Source organism: Orycteropus afer, unplaced genomic scaffold (genome assembly GCF_000298275.1).
Source record: "Orycteropus afer afer isolate SDZICR_OR568_19922 unplaced genomic scaffold, OryAfe1.0 scaffold00127, whole genome shotgun sequence".
NCBI classification, from domain to species: domain Eukaryota; kingdom Metazoa; phylum Chordata; class Mammalia; order Tubulidentata; family Orycteropodidae; genus Orycteropus; species Orycteropus afer.
Genome location: NW_006921714.1, coordinates 3152977 through 3173311, shown reverse-complemented (window position 1 = coordinate 3173311; position 20335 = coordinate 3152977). Strand labels below are relative to the sequence as shown.

Sequence of the window (20335 nt, the reverse complement as noted above, 5' to 3'; positions counted from 1 at the left end):
AGGAGACGGTCCAGTGAGTGAGTCCCTGTCAAGCATGTGTTTAAAGATTCTGCCATGTTAGCAGCTGAATAGGGAGTAAGTTGACAGATAACTGTCAGGTGGCTGGGACGTAATGACCCACGCAGCACCTGGGGACATGCACTGTCTAACTGTGGTGCTTCTCCACTCCCACCTGTGTGTTCACAAGGGTTGTGTCGGGCACAGGTACACACTCACCTGTCAGCTGCATGGCTGTATCGGGAAGGCGATACTACCGTCACCCCACTTTCACAGATGAGGATGCCCTTAGAAATGGGATAACAGAGATCCGAGTCTCTAGTTGATGACAGTCAGCATCTAAATCCAGGTCTTATTTCATTCCAAACATACAACCGTATGAAGTGCAACTTTCCCCCACACCTGTGCTAAGGTGTGCAGGGGGTCACCAGCTGACACTGTCCCGCGGCCAGGCAGGTAGCACACAGGTGAGACCGTGCTGGCACGAGACCACGGGAGCGAGAGGGAGCAGTCTCCCTGCCCAGAAGAGCAGCTGCCGTCAGCGCCAGCCCCGGGTGTCAGCTGGAGGGCAGGCCCAGGCTGCCGGGGCGTCCTTCTGGTTTTATCTTTTCAAGACAAGCTGGACATCTGGGGGTTGGTATGAAACTTCCAACTTTTAAAATGTTGGCAGTGAATTTATTTTTAAAAAAATCAAGCAGTGCAGGCCAAATAAGATGTGTCCATGCCCACGCTATGTCCACAAGCCCCTGGCCACTTGAGTTGTCTGGTATACAGCTCCTGCCAGGAAACCCTGGTTGGACAATACTTGAATGAGGGTAATTTCAATGGATTTCCATAACATTCTGGCATGTCATGTTTTATTTATCTCATGAATTGAAATTAGAAAGGGGCTTGGAATAGGAAAAAAGAAGAGTTGGCCCTGGGCAGAATTTTAGAGCAAAAACGTGAGTGCAGTGTTTTCCACTAAATAATTCAGCAGCAGGACCCTTTTCCCAGGTAGGCAGTGCTGCTAAAGCCATAAGCTCCGACCCAGTAGAAGCAGTGATACTATGTTGGAGCTGTGTCCAGAGCCTGCCTTGTTTGTCTGTCCTGGCCCAATGTGGCAGCCCTAAGGCTACCTCATAGACCCCTAAAGGACGCAGTTCAAGAACTGCCAGTTAAGACCATGCCTTCATTTCACAAATGGTGAAACTGAGGCCCAGAGAGGTTTAGGTTTTGCCTAAGGTCACACAGCATGTTCCCAGCAGAGTTGGAATGGAGCCCAGGTCTGAGGCCATCCCCGCTCTGGAGCCACCCTCAGCCCCTTGCCCCGTGGCTCCCCGTGCAGGGTCAGCTTCCTGCACCACCAGCTGAAGGGGGAGTACGAGGAGCTGCACACCCACACCAAGGAGCTGAAGACCTCACTGAACAACTCGCAGCTGGAGCTGAACCGCTGGCAGGCCCGCTTCGACGAGCTCAAGGAGCAGCACCAGAGCATGGACATCTCCCTGACCAAGCTGGACAACCACTGCGAGGTGAGGCGTGAGCGCGGCAGGCGGCCTCCGGTCCTCGCGGCAGCCTTGTGCTCAGAGATCGAGTGGCAGTGAGGCAGTGCTGTTGGATGGAAGGGGAGGTGGGAGCGTGCTAGGGAGGCCATTTTCAGCTGGCGTTTGGTTTCTGCAGAGTGGAGGGAGGTGCTGTGGGGACGTTGAGCACTGTCTTAGCTCTGCCTCGTGGGTGTGTCCACACCCCGTATTTTCAGATTTCAGTAACGGTGCTGGTCTAGAGACGTCCAAGCCCTTACCCCGTTCTTGCATGACGCTGTCTGGCTCAGGATCCCAGAGTTCTTGGCTTCTAGACAGGCAGCGCTGTGCCTTTTGGGTTTCTGGTGCAGTGGGTTTGAAATCATTTTCTTAAGCAGCAGAACTCTTTCTTCAGAGGAAATAGCGAGCAGAGCCCCCGTGCCTGTGAGATTGACACGTGGTTCTGGTAGGAACGGCAGCTCGGTCCCACCCAGCCTCCACGATGGCCTTCTGGACACACAGCGTTCCTCAGGACACGCTGCACCGTTGCTTTCGTTTCTCGAAAAGCAATCTCAGACACCTTTCCCTTTGTCCCCGTGGGGCATCCCACATGAGGAAACCGAGGTGCAGGGCACCGAGGTGCCTCGTCTGCAGTCCCCAGGCCGGCCTGTGGCTGCTTCTGCAGCGAGAGACCCCTGGGCCCGGCCCTGGGCGGGGGTGCAGGGCTGAGGCAAAGCCGTCTGCTCTGCCAGAGCTGGGGCTCTGAGGAATTGGCTCCCAGCAGGCTGAGCTGTTCAGCTGGGTGCTTCAGGATTTCTGAGGAGACGACATCAGGCTGGGGCTGCAGGGGGTCGTGTGGAGAAGCTAGCACCTGCTGTGCTCTAGACACAGAGGCGGGTGGCTCCTCGGGGCGGGGGATGACGTGAGGGTTGACATGAGCAGAAACAGGACGGGACTTTGTGATAGTCCGGTTGAACAAAGGATGTAAGAGGACGCGAGGTGAGGGGCCATGGCGGTGGCGATAAGTCGAGGGTCAATGAAATTCCAAGTCCAGCGGGAGCAGCCCCCCGTGTGTGCCTCAGGCAGGGAAGGAACAGGGGGGCAGGCCTGTCTCTCCCACCCCTGCCTCTTTTGGGAGCACCCAGTTGTGAGAGTGGATTTGTTTGTTGTGTGGCGTGCCAGGGCCTCATGGGGTGGAAGAACAGCTGCCCCGTCATCACTGTGACAGCTTCCCCAGGCCTTGGGGATGTCAGGCTCAGGGCCAAGAGGAGGGGCCCAGGGCTGTGGTCCCTGGCACCTGGGGCCTTTCCTTTGAGCCAAAACCCCTTTTCCAATGGCAGTTTTTATTTCTTCAGACAGCTGCCTCTCTGGGTCTTTGATTTATTCCAAGTACTTCAAGTGAAAAAGTGTATTTTCACTATGGTGTTTATTGCCCAAACAGTGTAACTACAGTAACAGGAGTGTTTTTAATGAAAAGAAGAATCACTCATCGTCCCCCATTTTCCATTCTCTTCCTTGTATATAAATTGTGCGTTGCTATGCAGCGTACGTAGACGTTTGCTTTTCCCCATAATGGTGGGGTCGCGGCTATCACTGTCAGTGGACTGGAGAGCTGGGAGTCTGTGTCCCCTTTTTGTGCTGGAAATCACGCTGGGTGGGACCAGTTCCCTCTTTCAGTCCTCACAGTGACCTGTGAGCTGGGTGATCTAGCCTCATTCCCAGAGAGCAGTGGATTGGAACTGGCCTGTCTGAATCTAAGGGAGCTCTGGTGGCATAGTGCCTAAGGCATTTGCCTGCTGACCAGACGGTTGACAGTTCAAATCTACCAGCCACTCTGCGGAAGGAAGACTGAGCAATCTACTTCCATAAAAATTGACTGCCTCGGAAACTCAAAGGAGGTCACTGAGTCAGAATTGATTCGGTGGCAGTGAGTTTAGTTTTTTTGGTTTAAATTTGAATCCAAAGTCTGCTTTTCCTGCTGCACCATGATAATATTTTAGGGCAACAGTTGGCAAAATACAGACCATGAGCCAAGTCCAGTCCTTCGCTTGCTTTTTGTGCAGCTCAGGAAGCAGGGATTTTTACGATTGGGGGAAAAAGTCAAATGACCACTCTTGTGTCAGGTGAAAATGATGGGAAAATGGTGAAAATGATGGAAATCCCTTTGTCAGTGTCCATTAATAAAGTTTTATTGAAACACCTTCATGCCTGTTCACAAACATGTTGTCTGGCTGCTTTTGTGTGACAACGGCAGCGTTTAGTAGTTGTTGCAGAGGCCAAAGCATTTAGCTGGGAGAGCCTGACACACGTACTGTCTGCTGTCCAGAGGAAATACATGGAAACCACATACATGATTTAAAACAGTTCTAGTAGCCACAATTAAGATGTAGAAAGAAAGAGGTGAAATTAATATTTTATTTAAGCAGTCTATCTAAAATACCATTTCAGCACGTAATCAGTAAAAAACTCCTCCACGAGATGTATGATACGTGTGTGTCCTGCACTTAGAGCACATCTCAGTCCAGACCCCCACACCGTAAATGCTCAGCAAAGACTTGTGGCCAGTGGCCACCGTGTTGGACAGAGCTGTGGCAGAGAGCATTCGCCGTTGCTGTGTGGTTGGCTGCCCTAGCCCTTGCCAGGTCTTCACTGGTGAAGGCTCGGTGCACATCCATGTGCAGCTGGGTTCCCAGTGGTGGAATCATGGTGTTTGAGGCTTTGTTGGTCTGTTGTAGCTGCTCTCTCGTCTCAAGGGGAACTTAGAGGAGGAAAACCACCACCTCTTGAGCCAGATCCAGCTGTTGAGCCAGCAGAACCAGATGCTTCTGGAGCAGAACATGGAGAATAAGGAGCAGTACCACGAGGAGCAGAAGCAGTACATGTAAGGGGGCCGGTGGGGGCTGAGAGCGGTCAGCACAGGGGCCCCAGCCCTCCCCCCGGCTTAGCACAGTCACAAGTCCTCTGCACCAGAGGCGCTGGCCTCCCCTGCCCCCCACCGGGACCCGAGGCATTCTGGGTAAAGAGCAGCCTCCTGGGCCTGTTGGTGTCCTGAGGGTGAGGGCAAAGACCATCCACCAGCTCACACGCACTTAGCTTCCCTGGGATGGCTCTGGGTTAATGGACGGGTGGGAGGTGGTGGCTTGTTTTCGTTTGCTTTTCAGGACCTGCCACCTAAAAAGCTCAGGAGGTGTCTTTGTGGGCTGTCCCTTGGTTTGCGAAAGTGTGAACTGCTTTCCTGCTTGTAGAAATCAGGAAGTTTTACTTCATGATCTGGGTTTCTGACTTCTCTGAAAAACTGGGGGGACCCATCCCCCCAGCCTGCATTCCCATGTGGTAGAGATCTGTCGGAGCGAGCACTATACTTGCTGCAGCTCGCCACAGTCCCCACCACTCCCTCATGTCTCTCCCAGGCCCACTTTGCTCATTGTCTTCTCTCTCTGGACCCTGGAAGCTTCTGAGTTTGCTCCCATGGGAGAGTTATCAGCAACCCAGTGTTGGAGTGGTCCCAAGCCAGAGGTTCACTTGGCTAAAGTGACTTTTTTTTTTTTTTTTTTAATTAAAAAATGTTACAAATTTAATTTCCCACAATTCTGGAAAATAAAACACTCCTTCTCCACTGACTTTTTTTTTTTTTAATTATGGTTTGGGTGAAAGTTTACAGAGCAAATTCATTTTGCATACAGTGGTTCATACTCATTTTTTCTCATGACATTTACTGCAGTTTCACACAATGTAACAGCTCTCTTACCACGTCCCCCCCCCCATAGCTACCTCTTCCCTGTGTCCTTCCCTCCCATGCACTCCTATCTCCCTAGATCTTGCCCTGTGCATATACTGCCTTTCTTTTCTCCCATTGTTGATCTCTCCAAGGACCCATTGACTTTTTAGAAAAATATTTTATTGTCGACAATTCCTGTACGAATTATCCCGTGACGCTGGTTATGATCCCTGCAGTATACCAGTGCTGTCACATTCCCATCCCGCTGAACCGACCTTTTCCGCCTTGGTGCCCATTTAGCTCCCCAGGGAATCCTCCCCAGCATGTTACTAACGTGCACCCCCGGGAGCTAGCCCTGTGTCTGACCCCAGAGTGTCCCGTGCTCTGAATGACCTGGTGGAAGGTTCCTGGGGCTTCCAAGCTTGAGTTTTCAGATGGTTCGAGGTTGGGCTCCACATGCTCATTCGCAGCTAGACCTTTGGTACTTTGGTAAATATGTCTCTGCAAGGTGACAGGGCTTCCAGGGCCCATCGTAAATGATCCCATTCACATCATCCCAACTCGGTGACCATGACGGCCAAGAGCACCGTCGTGTCTGAATCCCAAGCTAACAGCAGGCCCCGTTAGTCACATCAGTAAATTGACGAGGCAGCCCCTTCCCGTATTTCATTTAAAACTGGATGGGGACTTTATGATTTGTATTTTAACTTCTCCCTCTGTTCCCAGAGACAAATTAAATGCCTTACGGAGACATAAGGAAAAGCTGGAAGAGAAAATCATGGATCAGTACAAGTTCTACGATCCTGCTCCAAAGAAGTGAGTTGACTCGACTTTGGGTGCCTTGTTTTGTCTTTTTCTTCAGTAATTTATTTTATTTTTGTGTTGAACATGTACGCAGCAAAGCGTACGCCAACTCAGCAGTTTTTGCATGTACATTTCAGTGACACTGGTACACTTCCATAGTGCCACGGTCCTCACCGTGCTTTTCTGAATTGTTCCCCACCATTGACACGGACTCACTCTCCCCAAGCTACTTATCAACAGCAACTCTTTGCGAGATGTTGCTGTCGGCTTAACCCATCTAGATAGTTCTTTAAGAGACCATGGTATGTGTGTGTATGTATCGTGGTTTTTGTGTTTTCAGTGAAGTTTGACTGAACAGAGAAGCTTCCTTGTATGTGAGTACAGTGACCTGTAGCCACCTAGAGCATGTCTAGTGTCCACCCCGTGCTGTCCAGTGTACGTGGCATCTTCTGTGTGAGGTCCCCTCACAGATCTGACCACTGAGACATCCTTCCAGCCCCATGCTCTGTGCTCATGCTTGTCTTGGGAGGGCTGACCAGTGCCAGTAACCTTGATATGACCAGGCTTAGGGCAGCCATGACCCCTCATGGGAGCAGAGAGTCTTTGTAGCCACTAAGGAGGTTGGGGCTGCTTTGTCAGGCTTTGGCCATGACGTAGGCAGCTCGTTTCCTATTTGGTGTAGGAGCGGGGGTGGGATGCCTGGACCGACAACCTTGGGTCATACGTGAGTTCCTCTGGATTCGAGGGGACCCAGGGCAGCTCTCTAAGCACGTCCTTTTCTCCAGGCTGCAGTGGGCATGGGGTTGTGGGGCCAGCCCGGTCTCTGCAGGCTCATCAGCCCAGCCAGGCATCCCAGGCCCAGAAACCTTCACCAGGGAGCTCAGCCTCCAAGTCACAAATCCCTCGGGCTCTCCCTCGACACTGCAGAACCGCTGTGGTTCTCGTAGTTACGTGAGATCGAGTCGTCTCTGACTCGTAGTGATCTTACAACAGAACAAAATTCTGCCTGGTCCTGTGCCAGCCTCATGATTCCTGCTATACCTGAGCCCATCGCTGCAGCCACCAAGTCAGTCCATCTCATTGAGGGCCTGCCTCAACTTCACTGACGCTCCACTTTACCAAGCATGACGTCCTTCTCAGGGAATGGTCCCTTCTGACAGCATGACCAAAGTAGGTGAGACAGAGTCTGGCCATTCTCTGCCACCCCGACTCGTGCCTAACAGAATCATGCTCCCTTAGACTCCAAGTACGATGGTCATAGTGATGGTGATGAGGGCCACCGTGTCTGAACCCCAACCAAACGGCCAGACTCCCCAGCCTGGTAATGGAAACCCCCCCCCACGCTAGCGAACCCAGTGACCTGCAGGGTGTATGATGGTGCGTGTGTTCTTTTAACTAGGAAAAACCACTGGATCGGAGCTAAAGCCTTAGTGAAACTCATCAAGCCAAAGAAAGAGGGTTCTAGAGAACGGTTAAAATCGGCTGCAGACAGTCCTCCCTGGCAGCTGGAGTCTGGAGAGCCGACCTCGCCGCCTGCTGCTCAGCCTCTCAGATCGCAGCCAGAGAACCCGGAGGCCGCCCACCCGGGGCCAAACTCTGCAGAAGAGCGAGATGCCCACAATGGGCCTGTGGGAAAAGGTAGGGGGGGGCCTCCGTGCAGTGGGGCACAAAGGGCTGTTCTGAATGATATGTTCACTGAGGAGCATGAGGTGGTGTGTGTGCACATGGAGAGTGTGTATATACACATGTGTACAAGAACGTGGAGAGTGTTACAGACACGTGTGCATGAGAATATGGAGGATGTGTGTATATACATGTGTGCACAAGAACATGGAGGGTGTGTGTATACATGTGTATACAGGAACATGGAGAGTGTTCTAGACGTGTGTACAAGAGCATGGAGGGTGATATAGAAACGTGTGTACAAGAACATGGAGGGTATGCTAGACACGTGTGCAAGAATGTGACAGGTGTTGTAGACACATATACAGGAACGTTGAAGGTGTGTGTATACAAGAACATGGAGGGTGTGTGTATACATGTGTGCACAGAAACGTGGAGAGCATGTATAGACATGCATGTACGAGACCACGGTGTGCGTATACAAGCATGTATAAGAATGTGGAGGATGTATGTACATATAAGTGTACAAGAACTTAGAGGATGTATGTATATATGTGCAGGTGCAGGAACTTGAGATAAGTGCATATGTGTGTGGGCACATGTAGGGGTGTGTGTTTAAGCATGGAGAGTGTGCAGTTAATACGGAGGGGTGTGTGTGTGGGAATGGAAGGTATGTGCACATGTGTGCAGAATCATGGAGGGATTTGTGTATGTATGTGCAGGAACATGGAAGGGTGTGTGGGAATATGAAAGGTGTGTGCATATGTGTGTTGGAGTGTATACGCATGTGTGGGAATATGGAAGGGTATCTGTATTTACACGTGTGTGCAGGAGCTGGGGGGATGGGAACACAAGAGTATATGCATATATGTGCTGTAACGTGGGGCGGTGTTTTTTTGCATGTGGGTGCAAGGAACATCAGAATGTATTTGTGCATATGTGTGGTAATACAGAGGGTGTATGTGCATGCATGTGCAGGAGGAACATAGAGGGGCTTGTGTATGTACAAGAACATGGAAGGGGGTGTGTGTGTATGGGAACATGGAGGATTTGTTTGTATGTGTGCATGTGTGGGGATATGGAAGTTGTATGTGTGTGTGTGTGCAGGAACATGGAGGGATAGATACTTCATGTATGTGTGGGAATATGGAGGATGTTGTGTACACATGCATATGTGGAAATATGGAGGGTATTTGCTTGTGCATACATGTGTGAACGTGGAGGTCTGTGTGTTTATGCATACGTGTGTGAATGTGGAGGGGTCTGTATGTACATGTGTGTTTGTGTGTCTGAGCACCTGGAGGGTTGTGTATGTGTGCATGCACCTGTGGGAACATACAAGGCTGTATGTGCATGTGTGTGTATGAGAACATGGAGGGCTGTGTGTATATGTAATATGCATGTGTGTGTGAGCACATGGGGGGCTGTGTGTATGCATATGTGCGTGTGTGTGTGGCAATGTGGAGGGCTGTGTGTATGTGCATATGTGTGTGAGCATATGTGTGTATGTGCATGTGTGTGGAGGAACTTGGAGGGCTGTGTATATGTATATGTGTGTATGTGCAGGCATGTGTGGGAAGGTGAGGGCTATGTATATTTGTGTATGTGTGTACATACACGTGTGTGGTGTGTATATGTATGTATGTGCATGTGTGTGCTGTACGTGCGCTGTGTGCGCATACATATGTGTATGTGTACATACATATGTGTGTGTGCGTGCGTGTGTATGCCTCTCACTTGGGTATGTTGTTATCCAAGGTAAAAACAGAAACTCACTTCAGTGCTGTGGCAGTTTTGCCCTGTGACAGTTTCGTTACTTTAGCCATAAAGCATTGCTCACCGTGTGGATGGCGGTAGGTACTTACCCTCCAGAGCCGAGAAGCAGGCAGCACTGGGGAGACAAGTACAAGCCTGGCTGTGCTTCCTGTTCCCTTGTGGGTGTCAGCACGTGTAGCAAGTGGTCTCTGCATGGCAGCCCAGGGGCATTGAAAGCGCACTCTGTGTGTGCAGGGTCTTCTGAGTCCCGTGTGCTTCTGCTGTCTGAGTACTTGAAGGGCAGGGCAGGCTCTCTTCTCTAGCCTCGTCTGGATGGGCTTCCTGCGCCCCACGCACTTTTCCTTTCACTTGGGGGTTGCCAGAGGTTCTAAGCTAAGAGCATGGTTCCATTGTATCGTGCTGCATTGCTTTGGACCTGAGAGGCAGCCCCTCACAAGATGCGCTCGGAGTTTGCATCTCCCAGAAGAGCCCTGACAGTAACCAGAGGCCGTGCTTCATCACGGGGCGTTGTTTATTGCACTCTCACTGCGTGAAGGAGCCCTTCTAACTGCCTTAATTAGACAGATTTTTGTGCGTACTCATAAAAAGGAAACATGAGCACGGTGAATTGTATTCTGTCACCTGGCCAGTGGTGACCGTAGGACACCATTGACTCTCATTTCAGAGACATTAAGGATCAGAATAAAGGTGTGTCGTAACATTCATTGAACACGATGTTACCCTAAACATTGATGTGCACATTTAGTTTTAAACCCCCTTTATGGACAATTTATGCCAGGCCTGCACTGTGCATCATTTCATGTTTCTGAAGGACACCAGGCTTCTGAAGACCAGGCCTGTGCCTGAGACCCCTGTGCACCGGCCAGCTCCCTAGGCCAGTGCCAAGCCATCTTCTGAGTGTGACGTGACGAGCCTTTTGGGGGTCACGGTCACCATTACAAGTACATGTTGTGCCGCTTCCACACGCAAAGGAGAACCATGTACACGTTCGCGTGTACTGTTTGGGGACAGATGCTCACAGCCCCTCTCTCTGTGGGGTGTCGGGGAGGAGGTGAGGTAGAAAGCTCACGTGCAGGTGAATGATGAAGCTCAGCATCTGCCTCTGTCCAGAGGGTCTGTCACCTCAGGTCTTCACATTGGCTATTTATTGTTTAATTTTTTGATACAGATCATCTCAACTTTATTCTTCAAAAGTTTAGTTGAAAAAACTCGTTGCCACTGAGTCGATTCTGAGTCATAGCGACCCCACAGGACAGAGTTGAACTGCCCCATAGGGTTTCCAAACTACGCTCTTTTAGGAAACGGGCTGCAACATCTCGCTCCTGTGGAGAGGTTGGTGGCTTCAAACCACTGACCGGGTTAGCACATGACCAAAAGCTATCTATAATAAGCCTAGTGGAGTTAGGCAGACCTTTGGAGAGAAAACTGCTCCTCTGGTACCCCCACCCCTCATCCGCCCCTTGAATGATCAGTCAGTGATCACTGTTAATGGCAGCAGCTGTTTACTGGGCACCTGGGGCTACTTTCCCTCCTCAGCTATCTCATGCAGGCCTTACCATTGTCACCGTTAGAGGGCTGAGAAAGTAGGCTCCACAAAGTTAAACATTCACCCACAGAAGAAATGGTAGAATTGGGATGCACCCCTGTGCTCCTACCTGCTGCGTGCACTGCCTCTGGCTAAGACACCCGAGAGATGTGCTGCTCAGCTCCTGTTCAGAGCTCGCCCTGGGCCGAGCCCCAGGGAGGCCGGCCTTGAAGAAAGTGGCCCTTTCTTGTGTGGTGTGAAGGAGCCCCGGTCGCAGAAGAGCCAGAAGGTTGGCAGGTCAGAGCCACTCAGCAGCTCCACGGGAGGAAGACCTGACCGTCTATGTCCGTGAAGAGTACAGCCTAGGAAACCCTGTGGCAGTTCTACTCTGTCACATGACATCACTACCAGTCGGAATTGACGGCCCTAACAACACCGTGTAGGAGCTCTGGTAGCACAGTGCCTAAGGCACTTGACTGCTAACCAGAAGGCTGGCGGTTCAAACCCACCAGCCACTCCTTGGAAGGAAGATTAGGCAATCTACTTCCATAGTGATACTGCCTCGGCAACCCAAGGAGGGGTCGCTATGAGTCGGGTCCGATTTGACGGCACATAACAACAACACTATGTAAGGAGCTCTGGTAGCATGGTGTGTAAGGAATCTGACTGCTAACCAGAAGGCTGGTGGTTCAAACCCACCAGCCACACCTCAGAAACCCAGTGGGGGTCGCTATGAGGCAGAATTGACTCGATGGCAGTGGGTTTGGTTGGTTGGTTGGTTGGTTTTTTTTTTAAATAGCACTAAGGAGCTCTGGTGGCATACCTAAGGCATTTGACTGCTAACTAGAAGGCTGGCGGTTCAAACCCACTGGCCACTCCTCGGAAGGAAGAGTGGGCAGTCTACCAATCTACTTTTGTAAAGATTTACTGCTTCAGAAACTCAATGAGGGGTAGCTATGGCTTGGAACCTCCAAGGCAGCGAGTTTGGGTTTTTTGTTTTTTTTTAAACTGTGGTATGAGTCCTGGCCACCAGGCGGGGCTGTGGGGGAAGAAATAACAGATTCTGGCATCATCTTTAATTCTAAGAGTCAGACTCTTGACCTAAGATATGTTCAGGAAAATCGATCAGTTGTCTGGTTTGATGAGACACTCATTTAAAGGCTGAGAAATGGGGGGAAGGGTGGAGAGACACGGAGGAGATCTGACAGGACATACGGTTCTTCTTGCTGTTTGAGGGTTTTGTAGTTTGAGAAGATTAAAAGGTATTTCAATCATTTTTTTAAAACTCATCCTGCCAAGAGAGGTTATTTTAGAGATACTGACATTATTAGTAAGTATTTCAGGTAGACTTCGATGACGGGGCTAGAAGCATACCACGCCGCTGTGTTTGCAAGGGCTCTGAACAGGAATGGGCATTGCATGCGAGCTGAATTGCTAGCCACCCCGTCATCAAAGGAGACGAGCAGGAGAAGAGTCCTAAGTTAACAAGCTTTCTTATTTAATGACTTAACACACTGCAATGGAAAGAGCCCGAACCACGGCTCCCAGGCAATGTGTATTCTCCTCATGTGCTAAGTAAAGTGTTGCCTTTAAGATGCCACTGAATTAATTAAACTGAACCATAACTGACCCACTGAGCCCTGCTTTGGGTCTGAGAGTTAGGCATTGTTTTAGTTTTTCTGGGGTTGGATGTGATTCCGACTTCCTGAATACATTTACATTTAGTTCATTTGTTCTTGTATATTTATTTGTTTTGTTTTTTCTTTCTTTCCACTCACGGGTCATCTGGGCGATGACACTTAGCATCTCAGCGCAAAAAGAGTCCCTTTTTAAGAAGCAAGAGCAAGGACAAAGACAAGTGTGCAGCGGCCCACCCAGCTCTCTCTAAACGCCTGCGGTTCTGGTCCTCCTCCGACATCCCATCCTGCCCTCATGAGCCTCTCTCTTTCTCAGCCATCGGAGATTTCTAACCTTTTCCTGTATCGTATCATGCACTTTCATCATGTATCCGCCTTCATTTCTGAAATTTTTAAAAAACAAAAAACCACAAACAAAGCAGTACCTAAAGGCCACATGACCGGTAGTGGACCCCCTTTCCCAACCCCAATTGCAAGCCGAGCCCAAAGTAGCCAGCATGGATTCTGAGTTCAAAATGGAAGATGAGTTGTCACGTGCTCTGGACAGTTCCTCGGTGCGGCCCGGTTTTAGGGGAGCCTCGGGACATACGTACCCACACGTGTGTCCACCTTGGGCCGGGATGTCCGCACTCAGTAAGTCGCGTGGCTGTGTGCTGCTGTGTGCGCGCTTGCACTCAGGCTTCCGCCGTGCCCATGTGTAGAGCGGACTCCACCATGCCCGTGTGTAATGCAGACTGCCCTTCACTGCTTCTTTGCTTCTGCACTGCAGCCTCAGCCAAGTGAGGATGCTTAAGCAGCCCAGATGCCAGCCTCTGCCCTTCTCTCCTGTCTGTCAGAGCACGACTCGTGGGCTTTGCCCCAGAGGCCCCTTTGAGCTGTGTTCTGTGTTTGGGAGAATATGTTGCCCTCCTCAAGCCTTTGGACAAATTGGAGTACTTGTGCCGAGTCAGAGGCCAGCCCCGAATGACGTTCTGTGGCTGTGCCGTCTTCTGACTCCTGGACCCTGAAATGAAGCAGTATGGACAGAAAATGCATCAGCACACCCACCACTGGTCAGCAGAGGCCTTTAGTTACTGCACTCGTTCCCACCTTCAGCCTTTCTGGTACCATCTGCATGGTTCTTGCCGTGTCCTCATGCTAACTGTGTGATTCCACGTACCTCTCCCTTTAACAGACTCACAGTTTCCACATCAGCTCCATCAGTACTGTGAACAAGAAGGCGTCTGGGTGGTGCACATGGTTCCCACGTCCATTTGGCCGCTGACCCAGAGGTTGGAGGTTGGAGTGCCCCTGGAGGTGCCTCAAGAAAGGCGTGGCCGTCTGCTTCTGAAAAGTCACCCAGTGAAAGCCCGTGCAGTACAGTTCTACTCTGACGCACAGGGGTCTCCGTGAGTCAGTCAGCTCAGTGGCCACTGGTGCTGGTGGTAGACACCACTGCCCTGTCAGAATAAACGTGGGACTGCTGAAATGCTGGCGTTGATTAACGAGCCACACGGGGTGCCCGGGCGCCTGCCCTCCAGGCCTCTGCCTTCCAAGCTGCTGTTGGACCTTGTGCTGTTCCTTCACTGTCTCTGCCGCTTGCTCATCCCGCATGCCCTCTGTTGGGTCCTCTTTCTTCTTCACCTGTCTGATGACCTGTCCCCATTCATTCCACCAGACTTGAATCTTGCTTCTCATCAAGGTTATCTTTCAAAGGCCAGGTTTTCCCTTGATTTAAAATTGCAAGATTTGGGCGCTTGACGCTGCACGGTGAACCCACATTGTATGCGCTGAGCAGGCGGACGCGGTCAGTCTGCAGAAGAGCAAGTCCCAGCCCCGGATCTCCACAGGGGTCTCTGGGTCCATGGCCAAGGAACCCTGGGAATGGGACATTGTGCAAAAGGCTTGGTCAGCTGTTGGGCATGGGGACCATGCTCATCTTTATCTGGTATTTGGAGGAGCTATTCCCTTTCCTGTGGGGTAGGTGGGCTTTTTGTTGTTGTTGTTGTTTTCTAACCATTTTATCTAACATTTGACAGGAATGTTCATGATAGAAAATGTAGAGGCTAGGAGCTCTGAAGGTGTAGTGCCTAAGGCATTTGACTGCTAACCAGAAGGCTGGCGGTTCAAACCCACCAGCCACTCCTCGGAAGGAAGACTGGGCAATCTACTTCCATGGAGATACCATCTCAGAAACCCAAGGAAGAGTTGCTGTGAGTCAGAAATGACTCGACAGCAGTTGAGTTTTGAGTCAGAAAAGCACAAGGTGTGAAGTGAGGGTCATCCTTTGACAATGCAGGGTTTTTTGTTTGTTTTTTAAAATAAAACATTGTTAGGTTGGCAGTAAACCTTTTCCAGTTATAAGGGAAGTCGGTTGGCAGGGCACATCCTGGGTGTGCACAGCCACGGCCCCAGGTCCACCGGGCCCTGAGCAGGCTTGTTGACATCACGCTACCACCCCCCGCATTTATTTATTAAGATTAGATTTTGCTGTTGCTGAAAATGTGCAGAACGGAGTGTGCACCAGTTTAACAGTTTGTGTGTGTGACTCAGTGACATTGGTGATGTCCTCGGGGTGTCCAGCCATTCTCACCCGCCTTCTCTGAGTTGTTCTCCCCCATGAACATGAGCTCACTGCCTCCTATGGTTCCTTCTCAGTCTTTTCGAGTTTTCCTTGTCAGTTGGATCCCCTGTAGATAGTTCTTAGAAAAGAACAACTCTCCAGGCAAACACTACTAGTTAAGTCAAACTATTGCTTGGTTTCACAAAGATTTTCAGCGTCTGTTATTTTTGGTTTAAGGATTTAAGGTCATCTCAGGGCAGTAGTTTTGGGGGTTCATCCAGCCTCCATGGCTCCAGAAAATGTGGAGTCCATGAGAATTTGAAATTCTGTCCTGCATTTTCCCCCTTTTGATCAGGAGTCTTCTACTGAACCATTATTAAAATGTTCAGTAATGGTGTTAGAAGCTTTTAAAGCAGAGATTTGAGTTGCAGTATTCTCCGGGAGGTGAGCCCGTAGATGGTATTTTGGGCTTCCTTGAGTTTCCCCTTTGTTTTCTCTCAGCTTTTCATGACCTACAATGTGACTCCATCATTAGCACCACGGCCAGCCTTGTGGGGTCCCCCAGCAGAGGCCCACAGCCAGGCCCCCTCCTGTTTAAACTGCAGTCCAGCTTGTGTGCTGTGGTCTGTATGCCCTTCTGCACCTGCTTCGAGACCTTGGGGGGTGGTCCAGCCAGGGCACAGGATCTTGCAGCTTCATTTCTCCATGTCCTTCTCTGGTCCAGGCTCCGGGGATCCAAAACCAAAGCGAGGGTCCCCGCACGGAGGCAGCCTGGACCGCACGGACACCTCCGCCGACCCAGCTGTGATGTCCTGGCCTGCAGAGCTGGGCACCCGGACCTGTGCGGCCTCAGCCATCACAACCCCTTCCACCTCCACCCCCGTCTCTCGGCACCCAGGCCACACCAGGGGTGAGTCACGGGCCCCGTCCAGAGCCAAGAGGGTGAGCAAGTGGGGCCAGGGTCCTTCCTAAAGACCCCAGGGTTTCAGAGGCAGGAGGGCTCTGAATGGTGATAAACAGAGGGACAAGAGGTGATAAGCAGAGCCATTAAGCATTGGATAGGCTTTGACATCACGTAGACACACATTCAGCTCTGCTTCCGAAGTGGGTGACTTGGGCAATGAATGAAACATCCACAGGTCTAGTCTTCAGCTGGCATGGAGAAAGCTTCAGAGCCCACCGCCACCACCAACATTCAGAGGGGGGCGGTACCAGTAGCTCCAGAGGGAGATGAAGGTACAGCCGAGAACCAGAGTTAGGGCTGGAGCCAACTGGCTGCCACTCCCTGCTGTGGTAGGAGCCTGGAGTTCTATTCTCTGGAGGCTAAACTGAGAGTCCTGGACCTGGGGGCCGTAGGTAGAGTTGAGGACGTGCAGTGGAAACAAGGCGATTCACTGGACTTTTGCAAACTCACGTGCTTCCCCTGCCCAGCTCTCTCTTTCTGTCAGCTTGTCTGCCAGTGCTGGTGGCCAGGTTTCTAGTTTTGTTCTTAGAGGCCATCAAGTCGGTTCCGACTCCTAGTGACCCTGTGTGCGACAGCGAAACCCTGCCTGACCCTGCGCCGTCCTCACAGTCCTTGCCACGCTTGAGCCCATTGCTGCACCCACTGTGTCAATCCCTCTCATTGAGGGCCTTCCTCTTTTGATGCCCCTCTACTTAGCCAAGCATGATGTCCCTCTCCAGGGACAGTCCCTCCTGATGACGTGACCAAAGTACGTGAGACCAAGTCTCACCATCCTCACTTCCAAGGAGTATTTTGGCTGTTCTTTTTCCAAGACAGATTTATTCCTTCTTCTGGCAGTCCATGGGACATTCAGTATTTGCCAACGCTACAATTCACACGCACCAGTTCTTCGGTCTTCCTTATTCGTTATCCAGGTTTCATATGTGTGAAGTGACTGAAAATACCACGACTTAGTCCTCAAGGTTGCATATTGCTTTTCAACACTTTAAAGACATCTTTTGCAGCAGATTTGCCTGATGCGCTACAGCATTTGATTTCGTGACTGCTGCTTCCATGGACGTTCATTGTGGATCCAAGTAACGTGAAATCCATGACAACTTCAGTCTTTTCACCTTTGATCAAAATACTGCTTATTGGTCCAGTTGTGAGGATTTTTGTTTTCTTTTTATTGAGATATAATCTATACTGAAGGCTGTAGTTTTGATCTTCATCAGTAAGGGCTTTGAGTCCCTTTATATCTAATTTTAGTTAGAGGACTAAAATAGTCTTTGAGGAATCTGATTAGCCCAAGAGATTCCCAACAGAGTGGCTTAATCAGATCTTGCCAAGTGAAGCCCATAGAAGTCCCATTGAGTGTGTGGTACACTGTTGTTAAATATGAGGAGACAGCCAAGGGTCCTCATACCTCAGGAGAGCTTCCAACACCAGAGACCAAGACCAGTGTGAACCAACCTAGCATCCTCAGATAACCTCAGGAGAGCTTCCAACACCAGAGACCAGGACCAGCGTGACTGGTGGAAGTGTGATGTGAAGTTAAATCAGATTGGTAGGGCTGACCTGGCAGAAGTAAGGGGAGACAGGTCCTGAAGGCACCATCCATCCACACTCTCATCCTTATCCCCACTTGCCAGGTATGCCTCTGCTCGAGTACCCAACACGGTTCAGAGTTGGCTGTCTGGCAAAGTGCTGGGTTTCCCTGTGGATGTTCCAGGACCCCTGTCTCACCAGCTCTGTTTTCACCATAGGCTGTAACTCAGACGACAACCTTTGTGAACCATCTCTGGAGCTCGACCTCACCAACCACAGGCAGCATGGTGAGTAGTCAGTATGTTATACCTTCAGACTTACTTTTATGAATGCTATGTCGCAGGGTCCCAGGGGAGGGCAGGGAACCCAGGCCATGCCCCACAAGTGGCAAGGTGGGAAAGTGGGAGAAAGGAGAGGAAAAAGGCCAGTGGGGGCAGGTCAGAGTGAGGAGGCAGCAGCAGGGATCCAGGTAAGGAGAGGTGGAGAGGTTTTGAACCAGCGAAGGGTGACACACTTGTCTGTTGGTTTGTCCTACTGTGGTTATGTGTTGCTGTGTGAGTCTTGAGGCTGTGCCACCGGTGTTTCAAACCTGGTGGGGTGCACATGGTGCACAGGTATCAGCGCGGCTTGCAGACAGAGACAGACTAGGAAGAAGGAAGAGGCCATCCACTTCTCAAAGAATTGGCCAGAGAAAACCTTATCAGTAGCAGAGAAACACTGTCTGATACATGACTGCGCAACTTTATGAATAGTCCGGAAACAGTGTCCAATACAGAGGAGGAGGATGAGTCACTTTGGTTAGAAGGCTCTCAAAATAGGACTGGGAAAGAGCTGCATCATCAGAGTAAAAGCAGGCTTACTGATAAGGATAAGGTAAAGCTTTTGAGACCTCCATTTGCTGACGTGACACAACTTGAGGAGAAACAGCTGCAAACATCCATTAATCATCGGAACATGGAATGTATGAAGTTTGAATCTAGGAAAATTGGAAGTTGTCAAAAATGAAATGGAACGCATAAAGACTGATATCCTAGGCATTAGTGAACTGAAATGGACTGGTTTTGGCCATTTTGAATCAGACAACCATATGATCTACTATGTTGGGAATAACAATTGGAAGAGGAATGGTTTGGCATTCATCATCACAAAGGATGTGTCAAGATCTGTCCTAAAGGACAATGCTGTCAGTGATAGGATAGTATCTATACACCTAAAAGGAAGACCAGTTAGTACTACTACTATTCAAATTTATGGACCAACCACCAAAGCCAAAGATGAGGAAATTGAAGATTTTTATCAACTTTGGTAGTCTGAGATTGACCAATACGCAATCAGGATGTGTTAATTTTCACTGGTGACTGGAGTGCAAAAGTTGGAAACTAAGAAGAATTGCCGGTAGTTGGAAAATTTGGCCTTGGTGACAGAAACAATGCAGGAAATCACATGGTAGAATTTTGCACGACTGACGACTTACTCATTGCAGATACCTTTTTTCAGCAGCACAAACGGCAGCTATACACGTGGACTTCACCAGATGGAACACACAGTAATCAGATCGACTACATCTGTGGCAAGAGGTGATGGAAAAGCTCAATATCTTCAGCCAAAACCAGGCCAGGAGCTGATGTGGAACGGACCATCAACTGCTCATATGCAACTTCAAGTTGAAGTTAAAGACAATTACAACAAGCCCACAAGAGCCAAAGTATCTTGAATATATCCCTCCTGAATTTAGAGACTATCTAAAGAATAGATTTGATGCATTGAACAACAATGACCAAAAACTAGAAGAATTATGGGATGGCATCAAGAACATTCCATGAAGAAAGCAAGAGATCACTACAAAGGTGAGAAAGGAAGAGAAGACCAAAATGGATGACAGACGAGACTCTGAAACTTGCCCTTGAGCAGAGAGTAGCTAAAGTCAATGGAAGAAATGACAAGATAAAAGAGCTGAACAGAAGATTTTGAAGAGCAGCTCAAGAGACAAAGCCAATTACTATATGAAATGTGCAAAGACTTGGAGTTAAAAAACCGAAAGGAAATAACAGGTTCGGCATTTCTCAAGAACTGAGGAAAAAATTTAAGCCTCAGGTTGCAATATTGAGAGATTCTATGGGCAAAATATTGAATGATCCAGGAAACATGTAAAGAAGATGGAAGGAATACACAGAGTCACTGTATCAAAAAGAACTGGTCGATCTTCATCCATTTCAGGAGGTGGCATGTGATCTAGAACCAATGGTATTGAAGGAGGAAGTTGAAGCTGCACTGAAGGAATTGGTGAAGAACAGTCTCCAGGAATTGATGGAATACCCATTGAGATATTTCAACAAACGGATGCCCCACTGGAGGCACTCACTCGGTTATGCCAAGAAATTTGGAAGATTGCTACTTGGCCAACTGACTGGAAGAGATCCATATTTGTACCTATTCCAGAGAAAGGTGATCCCACATGTGTTAGATTGGGTTCTCTAGAGAAACACAAAAACCAGCAAAGCATATATGTATATTTATAGAGAGAGAGAGAGAGAGAGAAATTTATCTTAGGAAAATGGCTCACAAATGTATAGAAGCTGACAAGTCCAAAGTCCCTGGAGGAAACTTCGGGCTGGCAGCAGCCTTAGCTTCTGCAAGCGCAGGGGGCTGAGAGATTCAAAGCTGGCAGGCAGTACACTGGTTGTTGACTCCAACAAAAGACGAATCCAAGATCTCCAGGC

At 49.8% G+C, this 20335-nt stretch overlaps 1 protein-coding gene across 1 annotated transcript in view; it reads left to right on the top strand.

Annotated features, from left to right (window-relative positions):
* CCDC88C (coiled-coil domain containing 88C) overlaps nt 1–20335 on the top strand; it is a 168188-nt gene that overhangs the window by 131193 nt on the left and 16660 nt on the right. Inside the window, exons 27-32 of the mRNA XM_042781485.1 lie at nt 1325–1511; nt 4235–4380; nt 5944–6033; nt 7421–7659; nt 15849–16034; nt 17834–17902. Of these exons, the coding sequence (XP_042637419.1) occupies nt 1325–1511; nt 4235–4380; nt 5944–6033; nt 7421–7659; nt 15849–16034; nt 17834–17902 (917 nt within the window). The remainder of the gene's footprint in view (nt 1–1324; nt 1512–4234; nt 4381–5943; nt 6034–7420; nt 7660–15848; nt 16035–17833; nt 17903–20335) is intronic.